Here is a 27118-nt window from a genome sequence, read left to right as displayed (position 1 = left end):
TCTCTTCCTTTTTGGATTTGAACAAGTTGATAAATAAAAGATAATGTCTGTATGGGGACCATAATATCACCTTTGGACACCTGGGGGGAAATTTTAGGTTTATTTATTTATTTATTTATTTATTTTTGAAAAGATTTTATTTTTAAGTAATCTCTACATCCAACATGGGGCTCATACCCACAACCCCAAGATCAACAGTTGCATATTCCCCCAACTGATCCAGCCAGGCATGCCCCAAATTGTAAGTTTATTAGTCAAATTATTTGCTGCCAATGAACACCATAAGTTGATATTTTTCCCACCCAGTCTTAAAGGCAGTGATAGGAACATGCCTCTTGCACATGGTGGGAAAGTGCCTCTGGGAGTTCAGGGGAGCGTGGGCTTTAGTAGGTTGACTGATGCTAAGAATTAAGGCAGGGCAAAACATGCCAGATTGTTCTCAGTTTTACTAATCAGACTTGTCATGCCATCTTTTTAGGAACTTAGTGGATAAGATGGGGATAGAGAGTCTGCGATTATACAGACTGAGTTTTCTTGCAGGAAAGAAACATCAGAAGCAGCGAAAAGGTACTTTACCATCAGTAATCAAGACCTATTTGTATTTATCCCAGGAATGAAAGCATTTTTTAACATTGGAAATTTTATTGATATAATTTGCCATATCAATATATTCTTTAAAAAGCCATATGATCTTCTCAATAGATACAGAACAATTGTTGGGTAAAATTCAATAATTTTTCATGATTCAATAGAACAAAAATGAAAACAGAGACTGTTATAACCTGGTAAAAGTTACTTACCACATTGCTGGACTAAACGTAATTACTATTAAATCATGAGACACAGTGCCTATAAAAAATAAGACAAGGATGCTTGTTATGACTGAATCTGTTCAGTATTTCTTCAGAAGCCAGAACGAAATGAAGAAGACATGAAAGGTAAAATGATTATGAGGAAAAACCACAACTGTTATTAGCTTTAGATAATGTAATTGTCTCTATAAAAAATCCTAGAGAATTGGCAGATAAATTCTTAGTGAGCCTAGTAAAGTTATTTAATAATAGTTTAATATAAACAAATCAATTGCATTTCTGTTCACCAGAAATCAAAAGTGTTATTAAAAAATTTATTTTATAATAACATCAAAAATAAAGTGTCTAGACATAAATCTGAGAAAGAATGTTCATGACCCTAATACAATTTTATTTAAAGGCTTAAAGAAGACCCAAACAGACCAGGATCATGGAGAGGAACTCAATATTATAAACATTACATCCCCCCCATATTAATCTACAAATTCAATGTAATTCTAAGCAAATTTGGAAGAATTTTACATACATCTTGACAAACTTATTCTAAAATTTATGTGGGAGAGAAAATATCTAAAAATAGCAAAGACAATTTTAAAGGAGAAGAGGATGAGAACTTACTCTATCAGAATCAGAACTTCTTAAAAAGTGATAGTAGTAAAGACATTATCGTGTGGAATGGTGTGAGGGTGGACAAATGGATCAATGGAATCCATAAAAAAGAAATAAAAGACAGGCCCATGGGCCTCTGGAAGCTTGATGTATGAAGCCAGGAGCATGTACGTCAGTGAAAAATGGTCCAATACATTGGCGCTATAAATGTTTATACACATGAAAAATAATCTTGTATTCCTACTTTACATTTTATGAAAATAATTTCCAAATGGATTAAAGATTTGAATTGTAAAGCTTTGAGAGTAAAACAAAACAAAATACCCATGACTTAGATATACAGAAAAATACTTAAATAGGACATGAATGCACAAAAAATAAAACATTGAAAATCCAACCATTTTTAAATTAAAAATACCAACATTGTAAAAGAGAAGAGGCTAAATACTGACTAGAAATTTACTTAGGTAATTTTTTTTTTTGCAACATATATAAATGTCAGGTAATTAGCATCCAGTATATGTAAAGAATTTCTATAAATTATCCCAAGGGAGAACTTTACAAAATATATAATCAGGATATTATAGAAAAGAAAACCTAAATGGTCAATAGAAATGTGAAAGTAAACACAACTCACTAGTTATTTGATAATTATATATTAATGCTGCATTGAAAAATAATTTTGTATTCTTCAGTTTAAAATGCAAAGTTTTGGTGAAGATGTGGAATCATATATTTCTGGTAGAAGGTAAATTAGCATAATCATGTTGGGGGCAAATTTGGAAATATTAGTGAAATTAAATATATGCCTTCCTGAATTTCCATTATAGGTACATATTCTAGAGAAATTCTTGACCACATAAGCAAGGATATATATACACATGAATACATGCACGTGTAAGTGTATCCATATAAATATATTTATACACACACAAAAAGCATTGTTGATCACAGAAAAATATACTATTAAATAAAGTAGTGAAAATTCAGTAAGCTGGAGCCAGAAAATCCATGTGGATAAATTTCTCAAATGGAATGCTGAGCAACAAAAAGCAAGTCGCAGAAGTTAGATGGTGGCTTCATGAATAGTTGTTACATTATCTTAAATATATTTTCATGCACCTTAAATATTATGTAATAACAGAAATCCCTCACAAAGGAAAAGCCATGTCCCCACTATATCAGTAGAAATCTCCTGTTCTCATGTCATTAAAGCCAGGCAGAGCTATAGCTCCATAGATGAGATGATCAGTTTTAGCTAAGAAAGTGCATTTAGTGGTGGAGAGTTTAGCAAACTGCACCTGTTGTTAATGTTTCCTGGGCAGTCTGGTTTTTTCAAATATCTTGAAGAATAGAGTGGCTTAACTCTGTAGTGATGGAAAAAGAAACCGTGCTCTTCAACATTTAGTGAGGGCTAAGGGTTGAAATAGAGCCCTTTCAAGGAGACTTCTATCCAGTGGGTGAAGGCACTGGTCAGAGGAAGCTAGAATTCTCGTGAGTCTACTTGGCTTAGAATCTTGATAGAATCCTGACATTTACCATTTCAATGTAATCATCTTGAATTTAAATAAAATGCATGAGATATTGGGGGACGTTTTTTCAAGAACTATGGACAACCAGTAGAAGAGACAACCCCCCAAGCGTGACTACCCTATACTGAACTCTGGTGCTTCTGAAGCTTCCTTTATATGCAGCACCGTGAGGTGGAAGGGAAAGTGAATAGGCTGACCTGGGTTGGAATTTTGGTCATACCACCTCATAGATTCAAAGGGGTAACTCCCCTTGACCTCAGGTCTAGTGTCTGTAAAATGAGATCACAGAATTACTTAGAAGGTCATGATGTTTATTGTAACACTGCTTATAAAAGCAAAAATTTGGAAATAGAGTTAAATAAATCAGAAGAGAAACTTATTATGGGATCAACACACTGGCCAAAATGTATGGGATAAATATATGCTCTTATGGAAAGGTGTTCCTGTCTTACTGTCAAATGAGCAAAGAAAGCTGCAGAATAATACATAACGTGTGGACCCTTTAAAAATAACACTTTTATTCACACCCACTCTCTCTTTTTCTCATTTTCTTTATTTATCCATGAAAAAGCTCAAGAAGGAATCACATCAAATGTTTAGTGGTTATCCTTGGGCATGGGAGTGGGGAGAGAGTCTTTAAACTTATAAATTTCATCACCATTTCTTTTTGAAATAGTTTTAATTGTTTTCAAAAGGAAGAGGAAGAGAAAGAGTAAAGGCTGCTTTGTAATGATGTGACAAAGTGAGGTGATTGATGTAAAATTCCCAGCACGGAACCAGTCATTGAATGGCTACTCGGAATTGGTCATAAAAACACATGCAAAAAAACCCCCAAAAAAACAAAAAAACAAAAAACCAAACAAAACCACATGCAATAGTATACAAAAAACATACTTTTCATTCATTCATTCATTCAGTCAATCTTCCAATATTTTGTTCATTTGTACCCGGCCCAGTTCAGTTCCCTCCCTCCGTTGCTGTTGTATCACCAGGGATGAAAGGCTTATTCCTGGTTTTGGGTGAAGCATACTGGAACTTTGGTTCTGACCCTTTTGCTCCACCATTTCCAGCACACGCTGGGATGAAAACATGGCTGATTTGAAAAATGGGATTTGCTTTGTTTTACTTACGCCAGAGTTGCCTCCAGATTCTCTTTCTGCAGCAGTGTGGGCTGATTACCACCATGGTCTTTCTGTGCTTCCTTCTAACTGGGGAGTTTAGAGCAGGGGCCTAAGGGAATCAATACTGGTTCCCTCAGGAATCTGAGATTCCAGGAGCTGAGCTGGAATTGGAATAAACAGTGTTGAGTAGTTATTTTCTGATGAATAACATTCAAGCTTTCTACAAAGGATGAATTTAATTCATGTTCCTGTCATTAGGGACTCGTGTGTGTGTGTGTGTGTGTGTGTGTTGCCTTTTATAAAACAACCCTTCAAAAATATTTTCTAGTGATAAATTATGTTGAACAGTTTTTAATATGTCTAATAATCTGTGTTCAGGTCCAGAAAATTGACCTTGTCACCATAATCAGTAAAAAAAACACATGGTTTTCTGAAAAAAAGAAATCAAAGCTAGTCTACATTTAGGAACCTGTGTCCCTAATGTGGCGAATACAGTTACTACTATTTGAACATATTTAAAAAATTTTTTTTATGTATTGAGATTTTTATTTTTTTATTATTTTTAAATATAATTTATTGTCAAATTGGCTAACATACAGTGTGTATAGCATGCTCTTGGTTTTGGCGGTAGATTCCCATGCATGATTCATTGCTTATATAGAAAGACAGATATCATATCTTTTCACTCATGTGGAACTTGATAAATGTAACAGAAGACGATGGGGGAAGGGAAGGGGAAAAAATAGTTACAGAGAAGGAGGGATGCAAAACATAAGAGACTCTTAAATATAGAGGACAAACTGAGAGTTGATGGGGGGGGTGGGGAAGAGGGGAAACTGAACATATTTTATATTAGCACCTTGATCATTGTTTACTTGAAGAAAAATACTCTTTGTGTGTTCTTTCTCTTGTTTTTCTAAAAAGTATATATTTAAAAAATAAGCCCTGGATAAATATACTCTTTTTTTCCTAATTGCACTTTATGCCATCAGAATGTTTCAGATAACAGTCTGTGGAATAAGCTATTTTGAGAAGTTTTGGGCTCGAAAGTTGCTAAGGTGAAAGCTTTAATCAGTGAGAATAGAAGGCTAGATTCAGTGAGTCTGTAGCTTTTGATTAACAAGCATACCTGAGAAGGAGCGTTACATTCAAAAGGCTGGTGAATCAACATTCAACATTACTTATTGCATGACCAGTGTCTCAGTTAGGAATGTGTCCTACTCCTGGTAGAAAAACCCAATTTACTTTGGCTCAAAAAAACAGGGACTTATTTTTCTTTTATAACAATAGTTTGGAAGTTTTAACTTGCACTTTGTGATTGACTTAGCCTTTCCCATATGCAGGTTGCCCCACAGTCTAACCTGTCTCCTATAGTGCTAGACATCATATTCCCTTTTCAAAGCAGAAAAAATGATCCAGGAAGGCAGGGTGACAATGATATATATATATATATATATATATATATATATATATATATATATATATTTCATTAGGAAAATGAAAGCTTTCTCCAAATCCAGCAGACTTCCACTCACATCTCACTGGCTGGAAATGTATTACATAGGTAGCAGAGGTCTCAGTGTCTTGTGTCTCTCTCCTCAGCTACTCCATTTCATGCATCTGTGGTGGACACCATTGTCTGTGCTATCAGTGACTGGTACCTATATAGGTGCTTCTCTGCCTCAAGAATATCTTGACCTTCAAGCAGTGGGGGAGAAGGATTGAATACTTGTCTGGTCCTTCAGAGACTGAGACTGAGTTCCAGTTCCTAGGGTGTATGCCAGCTAAGTTATTCACCCTTTCCTTGCTTCTGTCTTTCTATAGCTCATTCTTCCTGCTCTCTGCTGCTTGGGATCACCCTTTTCAAAAAGCTTAGCAAACACAGTCTGAGGGAACAGTCCCCATAGGACTGATGTCACTTCAGATGCCAAAAATCCAGGGCTCCCTGGAGCTACACCCATTTGTGGTTGGTAACAAATGTGGGGATCTTTCCACAATCACCCTCAGGTTTGATAATTCACTGGAATGACTCACTGAACTCTAGTGATAGGGACTGAATATTTGTGCCCCTCCAAATCCTTCTGTTGAAATCATAACCCAAGGTGGTGGTATATGGTGGTAAGGGCTTTGGGTCACAGCACTGAAGGTTTTGACTTGCACTTTTGTGATTTGCTTAGTCCTGCACCCACAGCTGAGAGTGCAGCCCTGATGAGTAGGGTTCATGCTTTTATAGAAGAGACCCCAGAAAGTTCTCTAGCTCTTTCTACCATTGAGAACAGAGCAGAGGTTGGCAGTCTGAAGCCCAGAAGGCAGCTCTCAACAGACCCTGACCATGTTGGCGCCCTGCTCTCAGACTTCTAACTCTCAGAACTGTGAGAAGTGAGTTTCTGTTGTTTAGAAGATACTCAACCTATGGAAATTTAAATAGAGCCCAAACTGGCGAACACATCAGGAAAACACACTACATACACATTTTAGTTTTGTCATAATAAAAAGATACACATTGAAAGTAGTTAAAGGAAGAAATACATAAGGCAAGGTTTGTGAGGATCCAAACACAAAATGTCCATGTATTTTGTATATTACACAGGGATGTATTACCGTTCTGTATGTCAACGTGTGGCCACACATATGGAGTATTGGTGACTTGCGAGGCTCACCCTTAGTATGCTTTAGTATCCAGTTTCTTTGTGGCACTATGTATGACATAATGCTCATGTGGCTGAACTTTCATTCTCAACCTCTCCTGGAGGTTAAGGATAGTATATTTAGTCCCAAGTTGCCCTGGAGTTTGAAAATGATATGGCATGTCTCAAAGCTTCCATCATAAATCACAATGTTAGACTGTCCAGTGGCCAAAAAGACTGTCCAGTGGCCTCTTATTAGGAAGGACATGTCAGGGGCCTATAGATCATGCCAGTAGCTGCAGACAAAGATAAGATAGTTCTTTAGGTTAAGGTTAATTCTTCACTCTATGCCACTGGCATACGTTACCTTTACCAAAGGCCTAAGATACACGCCATCGCAACTACAAAAAAAGCTGAGAAGTGCAATATATTTTTTTACCTGGCTGCATCACCTTCCACATAAAATAGGAATTCTTTTAGGAAGGAATAAGAGGAGAATGGACGGACAACCAGCTACATTTGGGAGCAGCTAGTGAATACTCATGAGGAATGGTGGGTGGATTCTTTGTCTTTAAGCTTCTATAGGTATTCTCTTCCCCGTGTCATTCTTGTTCCAAACTTTTGTGTGTGATGCTATATTTTCTTCCACTTTGGTCTAGACTAATATATTTTTTTATGAATATAATTTATTGTCAAATTGGCTTACATGCAACACCCAGTGCTCATCCCAACAAGTGCCCACCTCAATGCCTATCACTCATTTTCTTTCTTCCCCACCCCACCATCCACCCTTAGTTTGTTCTCTGTATTTAATAGTCTCTTGTGGCTTTCCTTTCTCCCTCTCTGTTTGTATCTTTTTTTCCCCCCTTTCTTTCCCCCATGGTTTTCTGTTCAGTTTCTCAAGATCCACATATGAGTGAAAACATGGTAAGTTAGCCATCTTGCTAATTATCAACTTCAAATTTTGGTCGAAGAACTGAGCCCCTATCATAATGTTTTAGAGGCAATTGCTGGACCCCAAAAGCCCTTATAAACCATGGGGTGCTGATGATTTATGAAACAATAATGTTCACCTGGTAATTTATGAAAGAATTTATGATTATACAACATCCGACTATTAGTACTCTAGATGTCAGTAAGGAAATTTCTCTTTTGGATAATTGCTAACAATCACTATTTATTCCCTGGTGAGAGCCCAGATCAACCATTTCCTCCTTAAATATAAATTTCAGGGATTTCACTTCTTGTGTATATTTGTAACAGAATTTATTTCCTTTTGGGATTTCTTTCACCTTGGTATAAAATGCAGAGCAATAGGGGCGCCTGGGTGGCGCAGTCGGTTGAGCGTCCGACTTCAGCCAGGTCACGATCTTGCGGTCTGTGAGTTCGAGCCCCGCGTCGGGCTCTGGGCTGATGGCTCGGAGCCTGGAGCCTGTTTCCGATTCTGTGTCTCCCTCTCTCTCTCCCCCTCCCCCGTTCATGCTCTGTCTCTCTCTGTCCCAAAAAAAAAAAAAAAAAAAAAAAAAAAGTTGAAAAAAAAAATGCAGAGCAATATGTGACTCTCCATTTTGCACTCTATTTCCAATTTGGCCTCTTAGATTTCTCAACATGTACTAAGTTTTTCTTTGTTTTATCATGTTTCCCCTACATCTTTACTGAGGTAGAATTGACAAAGTTTGCATGTACTTGAGATACACAACTTGATATTTTGACAGGAGTATCCATCATGAAATGATCACCACAAACTGGTTAACAAACCATCACTTTGCATGATTATCATTTTACTTATTTCTACTCTCTCAACAGATTTCAAATATATGATACAGTATTTTAAAAATGGTCACCATAAAAAAAATAGTCACCATATTTTACACTAGTCTCGGACTTTCCCCTCTAGAGTCTCAGGACATCCTTTGTCTACTTTGCTGATGACTCTCTAGCAATTGTCCCTAATCCTGGTCTTTGAAGGTTCTTGGACCTTCCCTTTATGGAAGGTGTCATCCTTTATAAAGGTGGAGTCTTTGCTGGGAAGATTCTGGTCATCCCACATTATCTCCATGTTAATTTTTTCTCTTCTCTCAAAATTGAAGCAGGATATCATATTTGAAAAATATATCTTCTCTTGCCCAGTTGTCTTTCTGCTGTTACTTAACATTTTCTGGCCAGATCACTAGTCTGTCTAGTGTTATTTTCATGTGAAACTTGCTTTTTCATGTAGCTAGCTAGCATGGCCTCTCTAGAGTCATGTGGGGGTTTCTACCACTTAACTTCAATATACCTATTAAAGCTCTCTTGTTAACAGTTTGTCTTTCTGATTCAAAGGGCTCTTGGCCTCCCTTCAACTTCTATTGTTTACTATAGTTTAAAGTTATTTGCCTAGACTAAAATGACTGGTGTGCCTTTCATAAATGAATTATTTAGGTTTTTATATCCTTCTACATTCTAGATTTTCTATTTTTATTGGGGAGGGATATAGGAAATGTGTCCAGAAGTTTCTTTACCTTATACAAGAAAGAAATGGATTCAGAATAAAGAGGATAACTAACGACAAATGTAACATCAAACATAACATCGCATAGAAATTAGTTACTAGAGAATGTAACTAATAAAAGAATATTAAGTAGGAAGTATAGCCAGAGTCAAAAAGTACTTTTCAAAGCAGTGCATTTATTTTACATTCTGGTGTATGCAATAATTAGAACAGAACATACTGTCTCTTTGTAGACAACCTAAGGAAGTCATTTAAGTGAATGGTAATTAATGAACTTCAATTTTAATATTGATTATATGCAAAATTGAGGTTTTCTAGTCTTTAAGAACATATATGAAATCTATTTGAAGCAACTAAATACTTTGTGAAGTCTGTACATAATTTTAATATTTTAAATAATCTCAATAAAATATGGATAGTATGAAACATATTTCTTGAGTTATAATCAGGGGAATATTAGTCTCATGAGATGTTGCTATATTTCTCACATTTTAAGAACTTATTAAAAGAGGTAACATTGATTTAAGATGTGAACGTGTTTCCAACTTCAGAAACATTCAATAGTGGTCAAACATCCTTACTTGATGCTTTGAGGTGCTGAATTTTAATGACTTGGGTCCAACCTAGAAGAACTTTTTCCTCATCACTTTTAGAACCTCTTTCACCTCCTTATTTTTCAAACTATAGACCATGGGGTTCAAAAGAGGAATCACAATGCCATAAAATACAGAGGCCACTTTCATATTCTCCTGGGAATTACTAGCTTGGGGCTGTAAGTACATGTATGACAAGGTTGCATAGAAAACAATGACTGCTGTCAGGTGGGAGGCACATGTGGAGAAGGCTTTTTTCCTCCCTGAAACAGAAGATATCTTCAGGATGGTGGCCATGATATACATGTAGGAAAAGATGACAACCAACACAGTGAATATCAGGTTAAATCCCACAAAGACAACAAGGAGCATGATGTTGATGTCAATGTTGGAGCATGAAAGGGCAAGAATTGGGGGAACATCACAGAAAAAATGATTGATGGTATTGGATTTGCAGAAGTACAGTGAAAATGTAAAACCTGTGTGCACGGAAGCATTTATTGAACCCATGACATATGAACCAGCTACCAGCTGGATGCAGACTCTTCGGGACATGATTATGGGGTAGTGAAGTGGGTTACAGATGGCTACATAACGATCAACTGCCATAGCAGCCAGGAGGTAACAGTCACTGGTTGCAAATGTTGCATAAACCAATAATTGCATTATACAGCCCTCAAAGGATATAGATTTGTTTTTTAATATGAAGTTTTGCAGCATCTTGGGAGTGATAGCGGAGGTATAACAGATATCAACAAAAGCCAAATGTTGTAGGAAAAAGTACATGGGTGTTTGAAGTCTGGAATCTGTCTTGATGAGTAGGATCATTCCAATATTACCCACCATGGAAGTCACATAGATGACCAGAAATACAATGAAGAGGAGGTCTCGAAACTTGTTTTGGGCACCAAACCCCAGAAGAAAAAATTCAGTCACTTCAGTGATATTTTCTTTTGTCATGATTATGGAAGTCTAGAAAGGACCAAGAAGAGGACCAAGAAAAGAAAGAAAATCTTTGTGATTTCTTGAAGGAAAAGGATCTTATATTTCAGTCACCTTTTTTTTTTTGAATTAGATCCTTATGGAAAACACTCACAAAAGGATTTATTGCTTTCCATATTTCTTCTATTTCCTTGATAAGTAATCACCACATAAAAAATGACATGTGAGTCATGGATTCATTTTCAAACTGAAGGAGATCTCATAGAAGATGATTGACTTCTAATATGTGTGATTCCAAGAAGCATAGGTTAACACATGTTTCCATCATATTAAGCAGGTATCCATATTTGCTGAGAGCAATATTCAAATATGATTTGCAACTTTTCAACATCTGTAGTTTTCCTTAGACATTCATCATTCCAATCCTGGTCAAGCTCCTGAAATTGGTAGCATTAATGAAAGAAATTTTCTGAGATCAATTGGTAGCATTAATGAAAGAAATTTTCTGCTCATGGCCCACATATGTTTGAAGACTTCAGAGTGTCTTTCTACAACTCTCCTTAGCATCCAACTCCCATATTTACATGCCATATAGTCCCCTCATTTTATATATACATACATGCATATATATGTGTATAAATAGAAGGGATAGCAACAACATCACCTATGTTGTTTTAATGGCAAAGATTTATTGAACCTAATCATTATGAAGCAACTTGAAAAAGTCCAGATGTTGGGAAATTCTATAATCAACTGGCTTAGACACTTCAAAAATGTCAATTTCATAAAAGACAAACAAAAAACAAAACAGGGAACTATTCCAGATTTAATAAGGCTAGAAAGACATTGCAACTAAATTTAATACATAATCCTTCATTGGTCCCTGAATCTGAAAATACAACATCTACTTAAGATATTGTGGAGACAAGTGGGAAATTAGAATAGTAAGTATATATGCGATAATATAATTTAATCAGTATCAAGTTTCTTTAGTGGGAACAGGTGGTTATCACAGAGATTTTCTTTGTTTGCAGGAGGTACATGCTGAATATCTCTTATCTGTCCATTTGCCTGTGTAGCGATCCAGCAAAAGGAAAAGAAAAAGTGTTGGTTAATCTAGGTGCAGTGTATCACAGTGCTCACTGCACCATCATTTTAACTTTTATGAAGGTTTTAGATTTAAATGAAGAAGTTAATGAAAAGAATGGATAAAATATTTTCATGCAAAAAACACATGGAGGGTTTACCATCAGTAGTTGAGCACTATATATGCTTCTAAAGGCTGTTGTTCAGAAGAGACTAATGTGATCCTTAAAAAAGTCTCAGAAACAAGAAGACATAGTGAACTTAGAAATTAGTAAACAGGTGAGAAAATTGGAAAAAACAGAGGAAGTATAAAATATTAATAATATTTTCCATTGGGAAGTGGTCAAGAAACTGAATATATCAGCTAACACTGAGGTATTAGGTTGGAGGGTTAATTAGACTTAAGGTGCTCTAAAATTTTTGTACTTTTGACTTGAACTTAAAGATATATGTTTTCAAACATTATAAAAGATAAAAGTTGGGTTTTCTTTTAAAATTTGGGGGATTGGCAGGAATTTAAAAATCAACCAATCTAAATAAACATAAGAAAGGAGATAAAAATACTAGAAAAAAATCATGGCAAACAGAAATCACCTGAGAAGGCATAAATAATCTAAATGAATTAGGATAATAAATATAAATGGAATAAATGCATCATTAAAATGCAATGATTGTCAAATTGGATTTTAAAAAGGTAGATCAGGCCATGTGATATAATAGAAAAAGTGTTAAAAAAACAGACAACTAATGATAAAATAAATAATGGTACAAAAAATAATAGAATATTTCCATCACTGAAAATGAATTCACTAGGCCTACATTTCTTTACCCAAATTTTAAAATCATAATGTTGAGGGAAATAGCTTCTTGACTAATTATAATATGATATAATACTGGGGCTTCCATAGTATTGGTGATACTTTATATCCATAGCTATCTGGTGATTACACATATTTGTTGTATATTCTATATGCCTTTTTGTAATTATTAAATATTTTTTAATGTATTTTATACTCCTTTAATTGACTTTTAAGTACAGGTCCAGACATACTATCTCTAAGCAAGTCAAAATGCTGCCAGTATTTTGTTTTTTTTTTAAATAAAAGCCACATCTCTTTACAAGACATTGGGAAAACAAGGGTATTATTGTTTTAAGGGTTAAAAGAGGTCAATTCAGTCCAAAGGAAAAATTGAGCATCTCAGTTGTGGAAAGAAATGGTCGGAGACTTAGGGTCTAAAGTGGTGAGTAAGTTACATCTACAGTTGTCAAGTTTAATTTTCATGTTGGTTCTCTGTGACAAAAATGAGAATTAATAGTGTCCAAAAGGAGATACAAACTGCATGCTGTTTGACTTTAGTTTGGCAAATAATCTCATTTTATTAGAGGATATAGAAACCATCCCTAAAATAAGTGGTTTTAAAATTGCTTCTAGAAATGTGTTTGGGATGGTATAAGGTGGAGATCTGTATGGCTAGGGAAGGCAACTCCAAGCAGAGGAAGTATTTGAACAAATGCATGGTGATGTTGCCTCACAAGCTACAGTAGAGACAATAGGAAGTCACATTATATGCAATTAAGGAGAAATTACTCTAATTAGGAGTCATTTCTACATTAAGTTACAGTGGACTTTTTCTGTACCTCTTTCGTAGATATTCTCTCCCCCACTCCAATTTTATTGACACACAAATGACATATAACATTGTGTAAGTTTAAGGTGTGAATGTGTTTATTTGATACACATGTATATTGCAAAATGTTCACGGCCATAAGGTTAGTTAACATATCCTTCACCTAATTATCATGTTGTTGTTACGTTGAGAATATTTAAAATCTACTCTTACAGCAACGTTCACAGTACAGTATTGTTACTTATATATAGTAGCTGTGAGGTACATCAGATCCCAGGAACTTATTCCTTTTATAACTGGAAGTTCATACCCTTTAACATCTCATTTCCCCTACCATCTGGTCCCTGGCAACTACTGTTGTACTCAGAGATATTTTTAAATAAAGTAATGATTTCTTCCATTTCCAAAGTGTTAACTGGTAACCAAGATGGATTAGTTTAGTTATAAAACTTTTACTGAGCACTGAGAGTATTCAAGTGTTTTATGATCTGAATGTTGAAAATGCTCCCAACTCACGCCATCAGTAGATCCTGCTACTCTGTTTCAACTTTCGATTTTATGGGGGAGGATTTTCTGGAGTCTGCAAAGAAGCAGAGATAAAATTCCTGGTGTATTTTTCGATTTCTAGGCTTGGATTTTCCTTCCAGACACTACAGCAGGTGTGTCCTTAGAAAAACACTTGCTGCAAGGTGGTGTTTTTGCTTTTGCTACAAATGGGGGAGTTATTTTTGAGGGCTGTGGGATTAAGATCTATGTATTCCTATGAGAATCTCAGACACTGGGGACTGAGTTGAGTGTATAGAACTGAACTTCTCAGTTGAGACCATTAACAATTTTCTTTTTTTTCAAGTTCCTACCCTTTAGGGAATTTACATCTTGTTTAATTCTATGAGTTTGGGGATCATCTGTTCCAACCTGGGGCTGATCTTGGATCTGGAAAACTGGTTTTGCATTCTGGATCTTTCTCTTACTCTAAACCTCAGTTTCTCCATCTGTCAAATAGGATTAATGATGCCAGATGTGGCTGCCTCCATAGTTTTGGAAGAGCAAGGAAGGGAATGCTCATGCATATATCTTTTGATCAGCAAAGGGCTTTGCATTGAAGGGGGTTATCAGGATTATCATTGCTAGAAGGCTCCTCCCAATTGGAGTGCCCCTTCCTCTCATTGCTGTGGCTGTCATCATTGTTATTTACCTCAATAGCTCTCCGGGGTCTTAGACAGACAGTCAAGATCCTCAACTGAAGCTCTGTCTGCAGCATCAGTGAAGACATTCACATGCCCTTTTAACTTGATCATCTCCATGCCTCATTTTATTAGCCCCATGGCATCATTAGAAGAACGGTTCACAGGTGCTACCCTATAGTTCTAGACCATCTCTTTGGAGAGCTCTTGAGGACTCAAAGAGCTCTTGAGGAGAGCTCTTGAGGAGCTCTTGAGGGTCCAAATCCTGGCTGTATCGATTACTCACTGGGTGAATATGAGCAAGTTACTACACCTCTTGGGGACTTTGGACTTTAAGTTTCATGGGTTTAAGGACAGTATCATGCATTCAGTTATTTCCATGTTTATTGAAGCTGTCAGCAAATTTGAATCTATTGTATGATTACCCACCGAGTGGCAGACTGTGTTCTAGTTGTACTTTGATTGACCAAATGCTGACTGTACTAGAAGGATAACCCAGGGAATAAATAAATGAATGGATGCGAATGAAAGAGGCATAATCTCTGATGGAGAAATCTACCCCTTCTACTTTATGGTGGTGACTACTGAAAGCCGAAAACCAACACTGATAGCAGTAATAATGTGTATTTAGTGTTTGCCACTTTGAGGCTTTGGGCTCAGAGGTTTTACATGCATTGTCTTGTTGAATCTGCACACAACCTTATAGCTTAAGAACTGTTATTATCTGCATCTTATAGATAAAGGAACTGCATCTCAGGGATGTGAAGTGAGTCAGCCATGACAAGGGTAATACAATGTGAATATGGAATTCAAATAGGTCAGTGTGAACCCACAATTTTTAAGACCTCAGTCCCCGAGTCTGAGCCAGAACCGAAGTTTCAAAAGAACCCAAATGGCGAAATCCTGTCTTCTTGAGGAAAAACATAAATTCAGTGATTGTATGTGAACTGTTCTATTTTAGTACAATGGATATTATTACACCTACCATATGGCAGGCCCTGCTCCGGGGACTGGGGACACATAGGAAATAGCAGCATATGGATACAACTGTCATGGAGGTTGCACCCCAGTGTGTGGAGAGCAGAGTAAACACAGAGAAACCCTTTAATAAGCAAGATAATTTCCGACAAGGAGAAATGCTGTAAGGAAAATAAAGTGCTATGAAGTCATGGTGCTTGATAGGAGGGAGAATCTCAGTCAGGAGAGGCCTCCTTCTAGAGATGCTTAGGGAGAAAGCAGAGCCACCTGTGGGGAAAGATGGTGCACAGTCCCCACAGTGGAAATGGAATGAGCTTGGCCTGTGTATGTGCTCCAAGGACAAGAAAGTGGGCTGGAGGGACTGAAGGGGGACACGTTACACCTGGGGTCAGAGACCCGGGCAGATGCCTTATCACAGAGAGCCCTCAGGAGTTTGAATGTCAGTATGATAAAGAGTTATCATAGGGTCAGTGGGAGAAGTGACATAGACATATCATTGCATTGGAGAGATTATTCTTGTTGTTGATTGGACTTAGATGATAAAGGGCAAGAATGGAAGTTGGAAGACCATACACGAGGCTCTTATAGTCTTTCATTTGAAAGGTAATAGTGGGTTGAACTAGGGTATTATAAGGGATAGGGAGACAATGATACTTAATTGCACTGTTTTGAGGAGGTAAAGTTAACAGGAAATTGCTTTTGGTTTGAATGTAGGGAGTGAGAGAAAGATAGAAATCAAGTTTGACCCCTAGATTGTTGTTCTGATCCATTGTGTGAATGGTGGGGCCATTTAACCGGGATAGAGAAGGGAGAAGGAGTAGGTTTAAAGGAAAATGCAGTTGAAGCAGATAAGGCATTGCCAAAACCCCACAAGAACAACGCTCAGTATAACTGACACATGAAATGGATTTCAAAAGGCTTTGTGAGGGACTTTGTCCCATCTGAAAATGGTGAAAGGCTAACAGGGATCCAGAGGCAGACACGGATCCAGAGGCAGATTCCTTCAGCCCCTTCTTAGAACCTGTCCGTAGCTGAGTCACAGAGTAAATGATCCCCTGGAACAATCCTCAGCAGGTGCATGGTGTGGTTCAGCAGGTTGGTGCAAAAGAAAACAGAGACCAAATAAGCAGAGCTCTCCTATAGGCTGAGCTGCTCCCTGAGCTGCTTTAACTACCCGAGGGGAGGCCAGCTGGAGTACATGCAGGTGAGGCCAGCTGAGTCCTTCCTGGCCTCCTGCAGACAGGAGCAGGTACTCCACCCTGAGCCCAAGAGCTTTGAGAGAGAAGTAGCTGGCTTCCAAATCTCTTCCTTTCTGACAGTCTAGTCTGTTATTAAGGCAGCATAAGTAAGACACACTGATCCTTTCCACTTGAAACACCTACTTGTTTATTACCACTCCATCCTGCTATACAAAGGGTGCGAGACTTACCTGGAGGGACACCTGGCTTTGACTCATTTTAGTCACCTTTGTGTCAGCTGATACTATGCTTTGATTCTCAATTCCTAAAACACCTTTTTTAAAAAAAATTCTTTTAATGTTTATGTATTTGTGGGAGAGACAGAGCACAAGTGGGGGAGTGGCAGAGAGAGAGGGAGACACGGAATCTGAAGCAGGCTCCAGGTTCTGAGCTATCAGCACAGAGCCTGACACAGGGCTCGAACCCATGCACTGCGAGATCGTGACCTGAGCGGATGCCAGAGGCTTAACCAACTGAGCCACCCAGGCATCCCCTAAAACACCTTTTGATAAGGACACTTCCTAGGCAAATAATACCATCATGGCCATCTAAGTAGTTCTACAAACAGGGAAAGGTGAGTTTATAGTGATACCAACTTTATTGAATTGAAACATTTCCAAAATGATTGATGCCTCACGATTTCTATATGACTAAGGGGTTTTGTTACAAAAGGTGGAAGAGCTCAATTTTCAATCATTGAACAGATATTTATTGAGTCTCTGACTTGATTCTCACATAGTTCTCGGCACTGAGGATGTCACAATGAATAAAAGAGAAGTTTGAATCCCTTGGTAACTTCTTACCTGTCAGGAAGTTTACATTCTGGTAGGGGAGAGAGAGGTAGGAAATACTGTTGAAAATTATTAATAAAAATGTTGAGGGCATGTGGGGACCTAGCGGTACATGATGATCCCTCTGGTTATGAAAACTACTGGAATATCAGAGCCATGAAATCTAGCTACCTTTCCATCTCCCTCCCTAGTTTAATTCAGCACAGGAGAAATCCAAGGCACAGAGGCCAAAGCTCAGTAGGCATTGTTGCCGGTAATTTTTTATTCCAGAAGACCACACTGACTTCTTAGAGGATTAATTCTTCTTAGAGTATTAATTATTGTTACTGTTAATTTTTTTTTTTTTTTTTACAAATTGAATGCTGATGGTTTTGTCGATTTCAGATATGAAATTGAGTTATGTTTTTAGAAAGAAACTTTATGTTTTACATACATATTGAAGTATTTATGGATGAAATGACATGGTACCTAGGAAGTGATTGAAAATAATCAGGTGAGGGAGGGAAATGGAAGAGGTCACAGAAAAGAAGATTGGTTATGAGTTAAGAAGTATGGAGGCAGGGGGCGCTTGGGTGGCTCAGTCTGTTGGGCATCCCACTTTGGCTCAGGTCATGATCTCATGGGTCGGGCTCTGTGCTGACAGGTCAGCCCTCACACCTGCTTCAGATTCTCTGTCTCTCTCTGCCCCACCCATGCTGCTCACTTTCTCTCTCTCTCTCTCTCTCTCTCTCTCTCAAATATAAACAAACATTAAAAACTTTTAAAAATAGAAATAAAAAAAATGAATTACAGAGGCTGAATGTAATCACAGTAGTTCCTTCTGCATTTGAAAAATTTTCAAATAAAAAGTAAATGAATAAAAAGTAGAGCATGAGAATCCCTTGGGTGCAGGTTCCCTGGTTTCTATACCAGCTCCTGGGATTCTTCTCAGGAGCCATCCGCCTGTAGGCCGCTCCTGCAGAAAGGTTGGTGCAGAACCCCCTAAAACAGGGGCCACGCCTCCTCTGGTGGGTTCTTAGCCAAGGACCATGAAAACGAATGAACGAACACCACCTCCCAGAGGTAAAACAGAAAAAGAACATGAGGATGAAGGGGGAATCCCAAAGACGTTTGTCCTGGCAGAGCAGTGGGGATGCCTTCTTTGGGCCAGCGCCTAAGCCGCACTTGGCTATGAAGATAGACTCCTGGGTTCAAGTTCTGCCTCCGCTACCCACCAACCATGTGACCTTGGGCAAGTTACTTAACTTCTCTGTGATTCTGTTTCCCCTCCTATCAAACGAAGATAATAGTATCAACTTATTGGTGAGGGTATGTGTAAATGACTGACACAGAGTAAGTGCTAAATAAATGTTAGCTGGTATTATTATTGCCTGAGCCTCCAGGCAAGTATAATGTGGGGCAAAGTGCATGTGCGGAGGACGGTGGGGACTCCTTTCCTTCCAGTTCGTCCGCAGACACAGAAGGTTCTGGGCCTGGTAGCAGGGTTGGCGGGGATGCCATTGTCCAGCAGGAACTCAGCCACGTCCACGTAAGCACTCCAAGGGGGAAAAATGTGAACTCAAATGGAAGGTCGTGCATCCTAGATGAGCATCAGGAGGGAAGCCGATTCTGCTGCCCCTGCATCATTTGCCTCCAGCTTTTCCAACTCCTTTTCTCTATTGAGGCACCTCCCACGGGGCTTTCTGGAGCCTGGCAGTCCCTTGCCCCACTGCCCTCCCCCTGATACCCCTGTCTGCCTCCTCATAGATACTCCATCTCCCCTCTCCCCACTGCCAGCCTCCCCTCTCTTCTCCCACATCTCTCACCCCAGGCCCATTCTGCAACTTCCCCCACTCAAAGACCCCACCAGCCACTTTCCTCACTGCTCTTGTCCCCTGTCCCCCTTCCCCACATCTCCCCGCTTCCCCATTATCCCCCTTGACTCTTCCCCTTGCATCCTGACAGGGGCAGCTCCTGCATAGGTTCCCAGTGGCACCCCACTACCCACCTCGCCCCGACTATTTCTAACAGCTCTGGACTGTCTTAATTTTATCTTTCCTTTAAATTGATATTAGTCTTGTCTTCTTTATGAAATTGTCAACTCCTTGGGGGCAGAACAATGGCATGCCCAAATTCCATGTGACCGCAGCACCTGGTAACTACAGTACTGGCTCTCCACAGTTATGTGTTGGATTGGATTCAGTTATCTCTGAAGTGGGCATCAGACATCCTTCTCCAAATATTACTCCACTGGATACTGCTGGAGGCTTTGACCTTGGAAATTCCAGCCAGACCCTGACCACGCACCCTCTGCAGGACCACTGTGTGATGTGGTGGGTGGCTTCAAGAGGAAAAAAGCAGTCCTTCAAGAAAAGTATTTATCCAGCACCAGCTCTGGGCGCGAGATAGAACAGTGGACAAGTCTGTCAAAAATCTGCTCGCAAGGACCCGGTATCATTTTCCAATTCTCCTTCCACTTTGTAAATGACAAAGACATAAATGCACTCATTGCTTTGGGAAGCACTCTTCCAGCCTTCTGTATTAAACTTATTTTACAGTGAGATGAGATGACCAGTAAATAAGATAATTTCAGATGGTGTAAAGATTATGAAGGAAAGAAAACAGGTTACTGGTTAGGGAATCTAGGCAATGGTGGTGGTGGTGGGAGGTGGGGTGGAAAGGCACATGGATTCTCTGCCTAAATTGGAGTGGATATAAGGTGACCAGAATGATGAATAGGTACCTTTAATGCAAACATCTGGGAGATTCCCGGTAGGTAGGACATCAAGTTCAAAGGTGCTAATGGGAGAAAAAGAAGAAGAAGCAAGGAGAACAGTCAGGAAGCTTAATACAGTGACTCCTGAGAGCTGACCGGTGCCAGTCCTGGTTCTGATCATTTTAACATACGTTGTATTTTTAAAACTACAAATACATTAGTCATTTATGAATAAATCATATAATCTCTAGGAAGGGGCAATCTCATGATCACATGGTTAGTTAGTAGCTGTGTAACTTTTAAGAGAACCCTAGTTTGGGACTCTGGTGACTGTACCCCTCTGGCCAGAAGTCCCCCACTATGGCTTAGGGAAGCCTCACTCCTTCCTCAGATCTACCTGATCATACCCCCAATAAATCATGTGTCAGAACCCTAATTTTAAAATGTAAGTCAATGTTTGTATTTGTCCCCATGAGAAAGGGACCCAAATCGCTCTTGTGCAACTTTTTCCAGTTGCTTGAGCAGAGTTCCAAATTATAGGCTTTAATAATTCCAGGTACTTAGGTATTTTTTGTCCTCATACTGAACAGGAAACACCGGTATGACAGTTGGATTCTGGGCAGTAATTACTAAGAATGTTTGCAATGCTGGCCTTGAGCAGAAAGATCATTTACTGTTTTTGTCACTAGGCAGCAACTTTTTGTGGCTTTGGTTGTTCTTGATTGGGAGATTTTGTTGATCACATTGAAATGGTCAAGCTCATCACCTGAAGCCTAGAGTTTACATTTTATTTTGGATAAGATATTTCTCTTTTGGAAATAAATTTTTCAGGACATTGGAGAGGGCTTAAAAGGCCTGGAAAATTACTACCCATCCACCCACTCACCCACCTCCATTTTGGGCCAAATGGGGGTGTGTGTGTCCTGGGAGAAGGGGTGGGGCATCAAGGAGAGGGGGTTGGTAGGAGTTAGATAGAGAGTAGTGGCTGTTTACCAACTGACATGGCAGTGTCCTCAATGTTTTAATAAATGATAAAGGGGCTGTTTCCTATTTCTGTCTGTAGGACTAGCAATGAAATCCAGAAATGCCCCTTGAGGTGGTGTAGACCATAACTTTCCAGCTCATGTGATGGGCATCCTGATTTGTTGAAATGTTGATCCCCTCACCTCTCAGTTCGGATGCATGGAGCCCAGGGTACAGCATTCCCAGGTGGGTTCTCTTGAGCAATGTGCATCCTATCCACTTACCTTTGTGTTTTAGATGAACATTTTAATTTTGTGTCTGTGCCATTACAGAAGAATCTTTGGGTTTCATGCAAATATAAAATCCTTATGTCTAATTTTTATAAATGTTGACAAACTTGAAACAGCAAAATCTTCCCTTTAGAATACCGTTGAACATGTTCAGGGCCCATTCTTCAGCTTGGATATTTGGTTTCTTGAGATGAGCCGAACTCAACTTTGCAAACAAAACAAAGTTCCATGAAATGAAATGGGCTTCCCCTCTGATGCCTTCTCTGGGTATTGGACTTGTTTTCTAGCTGCTCCCCTAACTTTCTTCTTTCCCACCCTCTGCCTCTGACATTCCCTTGTATTTCCTGCAAGGACTCAGTGTACATCTTTTATTTATTTATTTATTTATTTATTTATTTATTTATTTATTTATTTGCAGGCCCATTTTTCTTCCTCCAACTTAACTGAAAACATCAATAAGATTCTCTGTCAAATCAAGTCTACCCCTCTGCTCTTTTTCTTGATGATCTCTCTGAGACTATGTCCAAGCTGGTATCTTTTGCCCTTATGCCTCTTCCAAGGTCTAAAAGGGCATTTTTCTACAATTACCTGCTAGCCATTCACTCTTAGATTTTCCTCCAATATCATTAACTCAAGATATTTAAAATCAACACTTCACTTTTGCTCCATCTTCTACTTTTCACCCATTGGCTAATGTCACCTACAATGCAAACTTTTGGTCATCTTTAGATGACCTTAATGCTTAATTATGGGCTATGTTTCATGGACCCAGACTTTTACAATGTGTCTCATTTATTCCTTTCCATTTCATTTTTTACACCACCAGCTGAATTCAGGTTCTCAATATCTCCCACTGAGGCTGTTGAATTAGTCACCTTGCTGGTCTCCCCTCCTCTGTGCCACTCATCTTCCAATCTTCCCTTTGTGTGTTTCCAGAAGGGTCCTTCCAGAGATCAGTTCCAATTAAACTACTCTCCAGCTCAAAGATTCCCTGTGGACCCACATAGTCTACTAAACCAAGCATATATTTTCCAGCCTGACATTTTAGACTTTTTTTCAGTGAGAACTCAATTTAACTTCCCAGGCTTAACTACCATAGCTCTAACTAACTAATTATTCATTAAAATATTTACTGAGCACCCACTCAATGCCAAACAATGGGTGGGTTGGTAATAAAACGATGAGTGACAGCTCCCATGGAGTTTTCAGTGTAGTGGGTGAACAGGAAGGAATAAGTTGTATCAGTGAGGTGCACAGGCATAGGAGCTTATCAAGGGAGACTTAACCTGGTGAGTGAAGTCTGGGAAAATGTCCCAGAGAATACCATACTTGTACAAACAACAGGAAATTATTTTTGGATGTTGTAGAAAAGACAAGGCAAACTAGACTCATGAAGAAATGAAGTGTAAGTGAGAGAAAAAGCTGGGACGCTAGTTTGCAGTTCACACACCTCTAACTCTATTCTTTGAATAGAATATTAACTTTGAGTTAATAATTTTGCAGAAAGCTAACTATGTTATATTACCTTATAGCAAATTCCTCTAAAATACCTTTAAAGTTAAACTTCTCCACAATTTACACCAATTCTTTATTGAAGAAGAGAAATATGCTTTTGTGGTTGCATAATCTGAGGCTTATTTTTAAATGCAGGCTTCTGCAGGGACACCTGGGTAGCTCGGTTGACTGAACATCTGACTCTTGATTTCAGCCCAGGTCATGATGTCAGTGTCCTGGGATCGAGCCTCATGTTAGGCTTTGTGCTGGGTGTGGAGCCTGCTTAAGATTCTATCTCTGTCCTTCTGCCTCTCTCCGTGTTTTCTCTCTCTCTTTCAAGAAATTAAATAAAAAAAGTAAAAGTAAGCCCTTGGAAATTTACTTTGAAGCAATACAAAAATCAGGCAGATTAATAGACAGATAGGTAGATGGATAAACATGAAATGAGACATGTTTTCTAAAATACTAATGTTGAATTTAGGTGAAGCTTACTCAGATGTTCACTGTAAGATTCTCTCAACATGCTATCTGCAATTTCCATAAATGCTGCTGGGAAAGAAAAAGTACCTAAATATAGTCTTGCCATCAAGAGGGTTTAAGTTCAGGATGGGGCCAAGATGGCGCAGCAGCATGGAAGTTCTCAGCTTCTCTACTCTACTCCCTGAAATGCAGTTAGATCAGCACCAAACCATTTTGCACACCTAGGAAATTGATCTGAGGATTAACACGACAATCTGCATAACTTGAACCACAGAACTCATCAGGTACACAGTGCAGAGAGGTGAAGTGGGGAGAAAGAAGCTGCAGAGGGTAGGAAGCTGTTTTGGGGGAGAGAGGATGGGGCGGGGGATAGTATGTCACATAGGAAGAGTGCAGGAGAAGCACTCCCCCTGAAAGTAGCTGAAGAGAAAGAGTGGAAACACAAGGAACTGAACAAGAAATCTGCTCCCCAAAACCATTGACAGGGATTAACGAGAAGCTTTCAATACCATTTGGACTCTATAAACAGGAGAGAACAGAGTAGGAAATTCTGGAGATCAATACCTTGCAGTGCTCTGGTGGGGAGGAAGGGAGAATCCCTAGGAGCAGGCAGAGAGGTCTGAGGGGTCCTGGGCCACACGGGAGAAGCAGTTCCCCCACCTGGAAAGCATTTGGTATAGGCCAGATAGCCTCCCCATAGGTACAAGTCCCAGTGGACCCCAGAGAACAGCCATGTCCGCTGGTATTGGAACAGAGCCGCCAAAGTGTGGTGAAACCTGGCCCCAGATCTGTGTTGTGATTTTCCATAATCTCTGAACCTTTGCTGCAGTGTGATTGCAAACTTTTTCTGGGGTAAGCCAGCACCTGGCCATGATCTCTGAACCTCTACCACAGCGCAATCACATGAATGTTTGTTGGGGTAAGTGGGCACCCAGTTATTGCTCAGTGAGACCCTCCCTGAGAGAGTTGGAGTGGGTCCAAGCCACAGAGTTCTCAGAAGTGAGGGGTGTGGAAACATAGCCCCATCTGAGATGAAATTTGGGAGGAAGGTACTGCCTGGCAGGCTGATGGTTTGGACACAGACAATGTAGAAGCAGTGAATGGACAGAAGCCTGAGACAAAGGAGGGGTGCTTGACTGGGAGTTGGTGAGAGTGCAGAGTTCCTGTGCCAGAAACCAGGATGCTGTGTGAGCCATTTTCACCTCTCCTGTGCATGTGCAACACACTGATCCACCCCAGTAGGCTAGTCAGTACCACCTAGTGGAGAATGGAGCCATTACACCAAGCCCCACCCAACTGGGCCCTCCAAGCACATGCCTTAGAGGAGGACCACAAATCTCTCCACCTGCTTAGTGTACGGACTATAGAACGCTTCATAGTTTGACTTCTAGGGGAAACTGGATGTAACTTCATTCCATTTTCATTCTGTTTGCTGGTTCATCTATTCATTTTTCTCTATTTCTTTTTCTTTTTTCTTTTTTTACTATTGTTTAAGTTTTTTTTCTCTTTTTCTCTTTTCTTTTTCTTGGATATAGAAAGAAAAAGAATTATTTTTATTTTCCTTTTTTTAAAAAAAATAGTTTATAAAAATTCTTTTTACTATGTTTTTTATTCTTTTTGTAATTTTTAAAAAATTCTATTTCAGTTTCTTCATTTCATTTTATTCTATTTTATTGTATACATTTTTTTTTAATTTTTAAAACTTTTTCTTGCTGTTTTCTTTTTTCTTTTGTTTCCCTTTTTCCTCTATTCTATCAAGTTTCTTTCAACAACCAAACCAAAATGCACTTAGGATATAGCTTCCTTTATTTTATTTTTTTGTGTAGTTTTTAATTTTTAAGTTTAGTTTTTAATTTTCTTTTGTTAATTCTTTTTCTTCCTCCAAAATGACAAAATGAAGGAATTCACCCCAAAAGATAGAACAGGAAGAAATGACTGCCAGAGGCTTAATCAACACAGATATAAGCAAGATGTTTGGACTAGAATTTAGAACCACAATTATAAGAATACTAGTTGGGGTTGAAAAAAGGTATAGAGTCCCTTTCTGTGGAGATAAAATAAGTAAAATCTAGTCAGGACAAAATTAAAAATGCTATACCTGAGATGCAATCTTGAATGGATGCCACAGTGGCAAGGATGGACAAAGCAGAGTGGGGGATCAATGCTATAGAAGACAAAATAGTGGAGAATAATGAAGCAGAAAAAAAAGAGGAAAACTAAGGCAAAAGAGCATGATACAAGAATTAGAGAACTCAGTGACTTATTAAAAAGGTAACATCTGAATCATAAGAGTCCCAGGAGATGAAAAGAAAGAAAAAAGGGAAGAAGGTTTATATGAGCAAATCATAGTGGAAAACTTTCCTCATCTGGAGAAAGACACAGACATCAGAATCCAAGAAGTACAAAGAACCCCTATTAGATTCAACCAAAACTAACCATCACCAAGGCATATGATAGTCAAATTCACAAAAAACACAGACAAGGAAAGAATTATGAAAGCATCAAGGGAAAAAAAATGTCCTTAACCTACAAGGGAAGACAGAACAGGTTTACAGCAGACCTATCCACAGAAACTTGACAGGCCAGAAAGGAGTGGCAGGATATATTCGGCATGCTGAATCAGAAAAATATGCAGCCAAGAATTCTTTATCCAGCAAGGTTGTCATTCAAAATAGGAGAGATGGAGAGTTTCCCGGACAAACAAAAAGTAAGGGAGTTCATGACCACTAAACCAGCCCTCAAGAAATTTTAAGGGCAGGGGGTACTCTCTGAAGGAAGAAAAGATGAAACAAAACAAAATAGACCAAAAACAACAAAGACTAGAGAGAACAAGAGAACACCATCAGAAACTGCAACTCTACAGGCAACACAATGGCAATAAATTCATAGTCTTCAGTACTCACTATAAATGTCAATGGACTAAATGCTCCAATAAAAAGACATAGGGTATGAAAATGGATAAGAAAATAAGATACACAAGAGACCCATTTTAGACCTAAAGACACCTTCAGGTTGAAAGTAAGGAGATGGAGAACCATTTATCATGCTAATGGTCGCCAAAAGAAAGTCAGAGTAGCCATACTTATAGTCAGACAAACTAGATTTTAAAATAAGGACTGTAACAAGAGATGAAGAAGGGCATTATATCATAATTAAGGGGTCTAGCCACCAATACCTAACAATTGTAAACATTTATGCCCCCAATTTGAGCGGAAACACCCAAATATATAAATAAGTTAATCACAAACATACAGAAACTAATTGATAATAATACCATAATAGTAGGGGACTTTAACACCCCACTTACAACAGTGGACAGATAATCTAAGCAGAAAATCAATAAGGAAAAATGGTTTTGAATGACACCTGGACCAGACGGACTTAACAGATATATTCAGAACATTTCATCTTAAAGCAGAAGAATTCATATTCTTCTCAAGTGCCCATGGAACATTCTCCAGAATAGATCACATACTGGACATAAATCAGCCTTTGACAGTACAAAAGTTTGAGATCATACTGTGCATATTTTCAGACCACAATGCTATGAAATTTGAAATCAA

General features: G+C 38.6%; 1 protein-coding gene across 1 annotated transcript; it reads right to left on the bottom strand.

Annotated features, from left to right (window-relative positions):
* Positions 1–9815: 9815 nt before the first annotated feature.
* On the bottom strand, positions 9816–10745 carry LOC131488870 (olfactory receptor 5AK2). The gene has a single exon (XM_058690717.1). The coding sequence runs from the start codon at positions 10743–10745 to the stop codon at positions 9816–9818; it is 930 nt and encodes a 309-aa protein (XP_058546700.1).
* Positions 10746–27118: the final 16373 nt, after the last annotated feature.

This window comes from Neofelis nebulosa, chromosome 10, assembly GCF_028018385.1.
Source record: "Neofelis nebulosa isolate mNeoNeb1 chromosome 10, mNeoNeb1.pri, whole genome shotgun sequence".
Taxonomy (NCBI): domain Eukaryota; kingdom Metazoa; phylum Chordata; class Mammalia; order Carnivora; family Felidae; genus Neofelis; species Neofelis nebulosa.
The sequence above is the reverse complement of the archived record's forward strand: the minus strand, read 5'-3'. Positions and strand labels throughout refer to the sequence as shown.